Raw genomic sequence first — 10,402 nt, forward strand, 5'->3', positions numbered from 1 at the left:
AAAAAATATATATATATATATATACATGAGTAACGTGAGAACGTCTATTTTTTTGCATAAAGAAAATTAAGCATGTTTTTAGGACCATTAAGATTTTTTTTTCATTCATACATAATTTTAATGTCAATTAAGCAAACCTTCTCCACAAATTCAAATTTTTTAATATGTTAAAATATCATTTATTTTTAAAATTAAATTCAGTACAACAAATCTTAAAGAAACGGGAAATAGTAATGAAATTTATATATTTTTTTAAATTACTATTTTATATGTTACTATTTGTCGTGCTAAATTCTATAAACCAATAAACACACACACACACACATTTTTTTCTTTTATTTAGACATTTTTTTTTTTAATTTAAAATGTTAAAATAGTCTTTGTAAACACACACATTCACACATTTTGCTTCTTTTATTTGAAATGTTAAATAGTCTTTGTTGTACTAAATTTAATAAATGAAAATGTATATAAATAAATGTAGTAATTTTAAATTCTGGTATATATATATATATATATATATATATATGTATATATAATTTCTTTGTATTAGAACAAATATTAGGACAATAAAAATAATGTCGCACACAATGCAAAAATCTTAATGGCTCTAAAAATAGGCTTAATATTGTTTACGCAAAATATAATTTCTTATTTTTGTCTTTGCATTTGAAGGGTGTAATGTGACCCAGACCAGTTTTAGGCAAGTTTCATGAGATTCTTCCAAAAATGCATGCTTGATCTCTTCGGCCCATAGAGACTGTTCATGTTGATAATTTCCAGGCATTTGAAAAGAACGGTCCAAGTAGACTTGTTTTCAAGTCGTGGTGTCTTGTAACCTACTTTCACAACCTTTTGTCTGGCTCTAAATCTCCCTGCGCTCTTGAGATGGTGTTGTCCTTAATGAGGCCGACCTCATCCGTTGTTTCTTAACAGTATCATGCTCACTGCTTACATCCAATAGGATTTCACTGATTGGTGCCATCCCGGGAAAGCCCCAGTCATCTGGTGGTCCAGTGCCACAGAATGAGCTTAATGACCTGATGGTGTTTTCTTGAATTGTTTACCAGCATGAGATAGAATATAAACAACCTGGTTTAACACAATACATTTTACACTTTGAACGCCACTCTTCTGTTGTTCTGTGATAACCTTTGTTAATATTGCGATATTCTGGCAAATGTAAATAGACAGTAATGTAATCATCACAATATGAGATAATACAGTTTACACGACTTTGAACACCACCTTGATGTTGTTTGCGATAACGATTAATAATATGCCTAATAACACAATTATGAAATCATCACAATATGAGGTAATTTTATGGAATGTCTATATTGTATGTAAATATAGAGTAATAATATAAAAGCCTTGGATGACTTCTGGACCCAATCAAGGCCCAAAGTCGCCTACGTCCTAAAATAAAGAGTATCATCTCTCCACACGGACATTGAGGTCATAGATTAGCTGTGTCATGAGCTGAATAAAGAGCCTCCAGCTGCTGTGCTTTAGGGTTTGACTGTAATCCAATTTAATGCTAGCAGTCACGAGGACAGGATGAATGAATCCAACTGCAGAGCTACCCACTGTCTCAACTTTGGGAGGAAATCCAGACCTGGACTGCAAATTCTGATCCTCCCTAGAGAGCCACGGGTCTATTTCCATTTATAACTTTTCACTTGATAACAAGTCAGTCCATTACATATCTACGGAAAAGATACTTGTCAGCAAGCTGCATCTTTTAAGATTTATTCAAATGTTGGATGACAGGCAATTTAGAATCCAAAGCTTTACAGTCATGTGATTTTTTTTTGTTTTTTTTTTGAATGTCGTAGCCTACAGTATAGTCTAAATCAGAAAGTATAGTTAAATCAGAAATAGCCTTTGAATTAATATTAATAAAAATTCCCTTAAAATGTCGTTTTAAAGGCCTGACTTTACAGATCAAATAATAAAAATTATTATTGAATAATTAAAGCCTTTAAAATCCCTATTTGAAGGGTATATTATTATTAATTTTAAGGAATATATCATAATTAGAAATGTTATTTGTATATTTTTGATAAAGCATTTACATCAATTATTCAGTAAAACATGTATTATTTCATCTGTGAAGTAAGGCCTTTAAATTCACATTTATAATAGTCCCTTAAATTGTGATTTTAGAGGAATATATTAATATATTATATATTAATGGAATGTATTAAATGATATAGGACACATTTGTGTATTTCAAATAAAGAATTTTCATTAATTATTATTCAGTGAGAATTTAATCTGTAAAGTAAGGCCTTTACAATCAGATTTTTAAGGGATTATTCATATTAATTTAAAGGGATATATTAAAATCAGAAAAGTGATTTGTATATTTTTTGATAAAGCATTTACATGAATTATTCAGTAAGATTTTTTTATTATGTGATCTCTATAGTCTACTATAAATCTTACTTTTGAGGTGGGAATGTTTAAGCAGATTAATATTCGGTAATAAGTATGTCCAATTTAGTAGGACATGGTCCTGAATCAACATCCTCATGCTTATCAATTTTTATTGCCTGCGGATTCTGGTGGCTTTTGGGTAAGTGCCAACCTTGTGGCCTGGAATGACATTCATACAGTATTAGCCAATAGCTGCCCTCTAATTGTAGGGGTAGGTTAGAAACTAGACCTGTCCTCCTTGAGGAAACCACACTTATTTTTATTTCTAATTTCAGGTTTGTGACTGGCTTTACCCCTTGATGGCATCTGATTCCCCAGTCCTGCTGTGCAACACGGGGGTGTACATGTTCCCTGACATGATGGCTCCCACCCCAGGCTCGTATGTTGGGGTGGTCCTTTCTTCTGAGCTTCCCCAGAAGGAACGTGAACTCTTCCAGAGCGTTCTTTCTCAGCTGACTGACCTGCGTGTCCAGGTGAGCTGTCCCTGTGTCCCCTCACGTCCCACCTCAGAAACACAGGGGTCAGCTGTGACTTCAGAGCAGGTGTGGTGGTCCAACCTCGTCTCAAACTTTGTGTGTCACTGACTCGATCCCTGCAGCTTTGAATATTAATTCCAGTATCTCACTTGTTGCTGCCCCTATTTGGTGTTTTTTTGAGTTTTTCTTTTTTCTTTATCACAACAGACTAGAATCAAGAATTTAACACTGTGGTAAAACCTTTATGTACTTTAGATGCATGATATTCACTGTTTGGAATGGCCTTTAAATCAGATTTTTGCATGTTGCTCATGCTTTGGGCACATATCATATACACACTGCATCTGCCTGTCTCATTAACCCTTTTTCTTTACAGATTTTTGGTGTATTTGAGAGTTTAAAAGATTTATTTAAGGTATTAATGCATTGTAATATCACCGAATGACAAGTGCATTTGGGTTGTGTATATTTATGCTCTAAAAAAGGAATGCCAACACAACAACTTTTTTTATATAGAAGAAACTCTAATGTCCTTGAAACCAATGGAAACTTAGACATTTCCAAATGGCATTAGAGTGCTAGACGTTTTACACCTAATGCAGCCTTAAAATGTGCCCTTATATGAGAGAAAGACTCCATGCACATTAATGTCAGTAGTACTCTCTGCCAATAATCAAAAATGGTGAAAAAATAAAACATTAGATAAATAAATAAAATATAAAAATTATATATTTAAGTAAAAACTTTATTAAAATACGTATTTTTATAAATTAATCATTTTTTTCTATAATAATAGTAATTATTATTAATATTGATATTATTTGTACTTTTATTTAATTTATTGTTTTTAATAATAATAATAAAAAAATAATAATGATTTGTCCCATTATAACGTAATTATGTAATTACCATACCATGTAAAAAAAAAAAGCACACTTATTTCACCTTCAAGTGTTTTCATGTGCTAGATGTAACTACGGTATCTTTTATCATTTAATGCACTTGACACTGGTCCTTACAATGCTTCCATGCTTTCTGCTGCTTGCACTGCCTCTAACGCTGATATTCATAAGCGTTTCACACATTTGGCTTTGGGTATAATGTTTATTACTCATGGAAAAGTTAGCTAGCTTGGCCTGTGCTTTTGAGCTGGCACACTCCCCTGCGCTTCCATGGATTGAGAGCATACTGGAGAAGGAGAATTAATTAGCTGTAATGCTCTTAGCAAACCAAGAACATCGTTGTTTCCCTTCTCACCTCAGGATAGTGGGGAATGAGAGCACTTTCTTTTCTTTTTTTTATTCAGTTGCATTATAATAAGTCATTATCCTGTTCTAGTGGTTATGTGAGTCAGAAAAACATTGTTCATGCTTTTAGAAATCATTTCACAGAGCAGCTGCTGCTGAGTTTGGAACCAAGTGTCGCAGTTCCCTGTAAAGGAGGGGGCGACGACAAACACATCCATTGTTGTGGAAATAACAGGTTGTTGTAGCAGACCATGCTGACTCACTGGCTCAAGTGTTTAGAGACAACAAAGGATTTTTTTTTTTGGGGCAAACGGGGAAAAATCTGAAAGCATCCCCTCCTTGTGTCATAAACAATACTGGCTAATGTCCATTTAGTCATCCTACAAGTCACCATTTGCTTTTAGTAATTGCTTGAGCCTACTTCTGCACTCTTTATGATGCTCTGTTTTAACTGTTGCCCGCTATCCTGTGTCCCCAAGGCATCAGATGGCGCAACCGATACCATTAACCTGGGTCAGAAGGTGCCGATGGGGCCTCCTGCAGCTGAAGCAGCACCCCCTGCTGCTGAGGAGGAGAAGGTACTTCCTGAATGGAGCGAGAAGGTGGCTCAGGGGGTTCTGACTGGTAAGAAGAGGGATCTGATTCCCTTAAATGAGGCTTAAATTTAAAGAAAGGTGTGCATCATATTCATAATACTATTCAAAAATATGGGGTGGGTAAGATTTTTATGTTATTGAAAGAAGTCTCGTATGCTCACCAAGGCTGCATGTATTTGATCAAAAATACAGTAAAAATAGTAGTATTTTGAAATATAATTACAATTGAAAATAACTGATTTTATTTTATTATATAAAATGTAATTTATTCCTGTGATGGCAAAGCTGAATTTTCAGCATCCATTAGTCCAGTCTTCAGTGTGTCATGAAATCTTTTGTAATAAAACTTTTGATCAATTTAGTGCATCCTTGCTGAATAAAAGTATTATTATTTTTTTCACTTTTGATCAATTTAATACATCCTTGCTGAATAAAAGTATTATAATTTTTTTCACTTTTGATCAATTTAATGCATCCTTGCTGAATAAAAGTTGTTTTTTTTTTAATCCTACTGACAAAGTTTTAATTAAACAGTAATTTTGGATGTCTTAAGTAAGAAATTAAATGTAAAAGTTTATCATAACTTCTCACTACACCATATAGAAACTTGTAAAGTTATCCTGGCCTTTTTGCATAGCAATCATTTCAGAAGTGAGGGGGACAGAAATGTCAAATGTAGTAGTAATAATAATAATAATATTTATTTATGCATGTTTGTCTGATTGACAAAAAAAAAAACTTTTCTTATGTCTTACTTTTAATTGGCTAAGAAATAAAATACACTGCTGGACAATAACCAATAATTTGTATTCTTTAATATTTTTGATTATATATTTTCCTAATGACAATTTTATAATTATGATTGGTTTATATACTAAAAACACTTTTTCCATTTTTAAAAATATATTTTATAGCTTCTGTACTGTAATAAATGCTATGTCAGTTAGCACTGTATCATTCATATACTTTATTACCTGGATTAGACTTGACTTGAAAAACACACATAAACCATATATTGTTGCAATCGTTTATCGTCTTCAAGTTTCATCAGCTATGGTTTATGCTTGTTATTCAGTTAAGATACAGCGATAACTGGATGCCTTTGTATTAGGGATTTCCTGGCACGTCAAAATTTATTACTACTTCTATGAGTCCATTTTTGGCTTTGAGTATGAATGAAACATACACTGCATGAGAGTGTTGAGTGCTCCGTAATGTTCACATAGTTTTGGATACAAATAAAACGTATCCAAAACTATGTGACTATCTTGTCTCTCTTAATTTAAATCTAGGTTTATTCACACTGGCCCTTGAAAACGTCTACTTGAGCACACTTGCCCGAAAAAATTGCAGGGGAAGAGTTTAGGTTTTATTAAAAGTCGGGGGAACACTTCCCCCACGTATTCTATGCCCATGCTACAGGGAGCCACCGCGGAGGGATGAAAGAGCCGCAGGTCGCCAACCCCTGTACTAGAAGAACAGTTGTTGCCACCAAAACAGTGATGCTGTGATGCTCTCCTTATTGTATGAAATATATCAACAGGGGCTTCATGGCTGAGCTGGGGGTTGGTGAAGGGGGCTGAGTACACAGGCAAAGCCATACATAAAGGTGCAACCAAACTACGAGAGCACATCACTCCAGAAGACAAACCATCCCAAGTCAGCCCTACGGTAGCCAAAAGCCTCCATGTGACCAAACAAGCCACAGGAGGAGCAGTGAAGGTCAGCCAGTTTCTTGGTAAGGAAGTGTCTTTGTAAATTCCTAATTTTGTTGATAATGTTCAACAAAGATGAGACGCACTTTATTTATGTTCTGTTCTATTTCAGTGGATGGGCTATGCACAGTCGCTGGACATGTTGGCCGAGAGTTGGCACCCCATGTTAAGAAACACGGAGGGAAGATTATCCCAGAGTCCCTGAAGAAAGACAAGGATGGCCGCTCCAATATTGATGGTGCTATGGTGGTTGCAGCAAGTGGAGTTCAAGGTGAAGTGAATCATTTCACCCAGAAATTATTCTTTTCTTGGCTGTTTTAGTCACATTGATGTCAATTAAACAATTACATTATCTTATAGGCATTATTGATCAGATGATTAACGGGATTTATTAAGTTCTTTACACATAAAAAATTTACCATGGAGCAAAAAAAGCCATCATATTATAGGCTAAATTTATTACAAATACTAAATGGTGTCAAGAGCCAGTAAATTGTGCTATTATCCATTTAGTGATTGATAAAATACCATCAAAAAGTTTGGGGTCAGTACCATTTTTTTTTTATGCTTTTGAAAAAAGTCTCTATGCTCATCAAGGCTGTATTTATTTGATTAAAAATACAGTAAAACAGTAGTATTGTGAAATATAAAAAATACAGTAAAACAGTAATATTGTGAAATATTATTACAGTTTAAAATAATTGTCTGCTTTTTAAATTTATTTTACAATGTAATTTATTTCTGTGATGGCAAAGCAAATATTTAGCATCAGCCTTCCTTGTCTCACAAGCCTTCAGAAATCATTCTAATATGATTTTATGCTCAAAACATTTAATTAAGCCTTATTAATTAAGCCTCATATCAATATTGAAAACAGGTGTTGAAACGGTGATACATTTTTTTCATGATTCTTTGATGCATAGAAAGTTCAAAAGAACAGCATTTATTTGAAATAGGAATATTTTACTGTCACTTGATTTTGAAAAATAAATAATGCCACAATTTTTTTAACTGTAACGTTTGATGCTCTATTTTGTCAGGATTTGCAACGATGTGGATGGGGTTGGAGGTTGCAGCAAAGAACATTGCAAAGAGTGTTGCTGCAGAGACGGTTACCACAGTAAAACATAAGTAAGTAACTACACAAGGGTCTTATTCCACCTGCTTTAAAGTTCATCATACCAGTGTTTTAACTGCATTTGCAGTTTCTCACCAGTAACTTTGATGAGAAAAATAAACTGCACTCACGCTAGTTTCTTTCCCGTATATTTGTTTGCAGATTTAGGGGTCTGGAGAACATTTCAGACACCCCAAATGAAAACAAGTAGAAACATTTTCCCTGCACCCTGTAAAATGGCTGTAATTAGTCACGAGCATGGCTAAAGCTCATCTTGGTCTGAATCAGTCAGCGCTTGCACGCATTGCTAATGATTTATAGGACATAATGATTAAATCACTTCCGTTAGCATCTTGTGTTGCTGTGTGCAATGATCCACAGCTCAGTGATGGAATGAATATGTGTTCCTAACAGCCAAAAGTAATTAATCTCATTGTCTTTATTGCCTTATTTTTCTTAACTTTTGAACCTTTTAAGCCTGACTTTAATTATACTGTTGCATCAACAGAAGGTTTTTCCAGGTTATATCGGATGGCAAACATAATTATCATCATTGTAATATGACCAAGATACATAGTATTTATGCTACCGTTCAAAAGTTTGGGGTCAATAAGATTAAAAAAAAAAAAATCAGGAAGGAAGCATTAAATTGATCAAAAGTGAAAGTAAAGACCTTTATAAATATTTCTATTTGAAATAAATGCTGTTCTTTTGAACTTTCTATTCATCAAAGAATCCTGAAAAAATGTACCGTGGTTTCCACAAAAAAATATTAATCAGCACAACTGTTTTCAGCATTGATAATAAGTTATGTTTCTTACCAGCATATTAGAATAATTTCTGAAGGACCATAAGACTGGAGTGTAATGGCTGCTGAAAATCGGCTTTGCCATCACATGAATAAATTACATTTTACAATGTATTATAATAGAAAACAGCTATTTTAAATTGTAAACGTATTTCACAATATTACTGTATTTTTACTGTATTTTGAATCAAATGAATGCAGTTTAGGTGAATATAAGAGACCTCTTTCAAAAACATAAATAACTGACCTCAAACTTTTGAATGATAGTGTCAATTCTTTTGTATTGTACAATTCATTAAAATGAAGGTTTACAATTTAATGTTTAAATCCTTCCAATAATTATCCAATATTTAAAAGTGGAAAATAATGGTGATTTCCATTGATATAGCTCATAATATCATAATGTTTTTTAATTCTAAACATTTTTACAACCATTCTTCCCTTTCTAACTGTGCTTAATATTGGCCATTTTGAATTCAACTTTTGCACATCACAAAAATATTTTTTTCTATGGCATCTTTAGGATTAATTTTGCATTTTAAATCAAGTTCAGATTTTTCTCTGAAGAAATGACTGAATCGCTGCATGTATGTTTAACTGCTTTGCTCTGCTTCGAAAATTGTCCATGTCCTAAACCTTCCATTCCATTACCTCTTTCATCATCTGGGTTATCTATAATCAAGGTATGGGGCGGAAGCGGGCCAGGCCACAGATCACGCTGTCAACTCAGCCATCAATGTGGGCATCACCGCATTCAATATCGACAACCTGGGGATCAAGGCAATGGTCAAGAAGACTGGCAAAGAGACTGCCCATGCCATCCTGGCAGACTATAAAGTCCAAGAGCCGAGCAGTCAAGTTGAGAAACATAAAGACCAAAAGTAGAGTTTAGATTCAGACCTCTCGTTTCAGGTGTCCATTTTTAAGAGCAAACCAAATGACTGATGAAGTGGACTGATCCTGGTCCGGTTTTTCAATGAATGCTTTTGTTGTTATTTGTGTCTGACACAGTTAGTTGTGCCGTCATTGCTACTATTTTCACTGTGTCATGGGGGAATTGGTAAATGCACTTTAAAAATTCCCTTTACAAGCTGACTGACAGCCCTGCTGGACAGTATTCCTGATCTCGCCTTACACTTCACCAGCAAGTTACTCAACATATCTCCAATTTTACTCAAAATAAATCTTTAGTTTTGCATGGTTTGTGTCTTTCAAATGGACCCTTGAAACAAAGTACAAGCCAAAGGTGGACTTAACGGTTATCCCATAGAGCCTTAACAAATACTATCTTCTTGTATTTAAAAATACATATATAAAGCTTTAATTAAAATATATTCTAAGAATGCTTTATGATAGCTGTTTATATATATATATATATATATATATATATATATATACACACACACATACACATACATATACAGACCTGTTTGCGCTTGGTACTTCAGGATTTTTTTTTTATGTTTTAAAATATTAAAAAGCACTTTAACCCCTACTAGGAACAGACATGGAAATTTCTTACAGATGACGGGTATTAGGTTTTCTTGTGTATAAATGCAATAAAAATATAATTGCACTTGCATTTGGAGTATGATATAGAGGTCAGATATAAGAAATCTGTTTATTCAGAAGCCAGAAAAATCAAACTTTTTGGGAAATGTTTAAAATTATAGTATTTTAAAGTTTAACATATGTATTTAATATGAATAATATAATAATATTTTAAATGAATGAGGCTTATATTTAATATTAACTGCATTAAACTGTAAAATGCCATATATTAGAAGTCCTCCCATTGTAGATATTGACTCATAAAACATCTCTATGCTTTTTTCCCCTGTGAAAACTGTTGACAATGACTGCACGTTTTCTTTTAACTTGACCACTGACCGTGTTTCTATATATTATATATAAATATAAGCTTGAACTTCCGTAACATTTCATTGAAAGCATTAACAGTTGAATTAAGAGTTGTTAATTCTTTGTGTCTGTCTTGATGCA

At 33.5% G+C, this 10,402-nt stretch overlaps 1 protein-coding gene across 3 annotated transcripts in view; it reads left to right on the forward strand.

Annotated features, from left to right (window-relative positions):
• LOC107730857 (spartin-like) overlaps positions 1–9,750 on the forward strand; it is a 13,032-nt gene extending 3,282 nt beyond the window's left edge. The window contains exons 3-9 of one of the 3 annotated variants that reach the window (XM_016541803.1): positions 2,718–2,915; positions 3,295–3,333; positions 4,645–4,789; positions 6,305–6,499; positions 6,589–6,747; positions 7,517–7,607; positions 9,085–9,750. In XM_016541803.1, coding sequence (XP_016397289.1) covers positions 2,718–2,915; positions 3,295–3,333; positions 4,645–4,789; positions 6,305–6,499; positions 6,589–6,747; positions 7,517–7,607; positions 9,085–9,286 — 1,029 coding nt within the window. In that variant the 3' untranslated portion in view covers positions 9,287–9,750. Of the gene's footprint in view, positions 1–2,717; positions 2,916–3,294; positions 3,334–4,644; positions 4,790–6,304; positions 6,500–6,588; positions 6,748–7,516; positions 7,608–7,755; positions 8,231–9,084 lie in introns of those variants that run through there. The other 2 variants (XM_016541804.1, XM_016541805.1) reach the window with 2 other exon arrangements.
• Positions 9,751–10,402: the final 652 nt, after the last annotated feature.

This window comes from Sinocyclocheilus rhinocerous, unplaced genomic scaffold, assembly GCF_001515625.1.
Source record: "Sinocyclocheilus rhinocerous isolate Xijiao unplaced genomic scaffold, SAMN03320098_v1.1 scaffold938, whole genome shotgun sequence".
NCBI lineage: Eukaryota > Metazoa > Chordata > Actinopteri > Cypriniformes > Cyprinidae > Sinocyclocheilus > Sinocyclocheilus rhinocerous.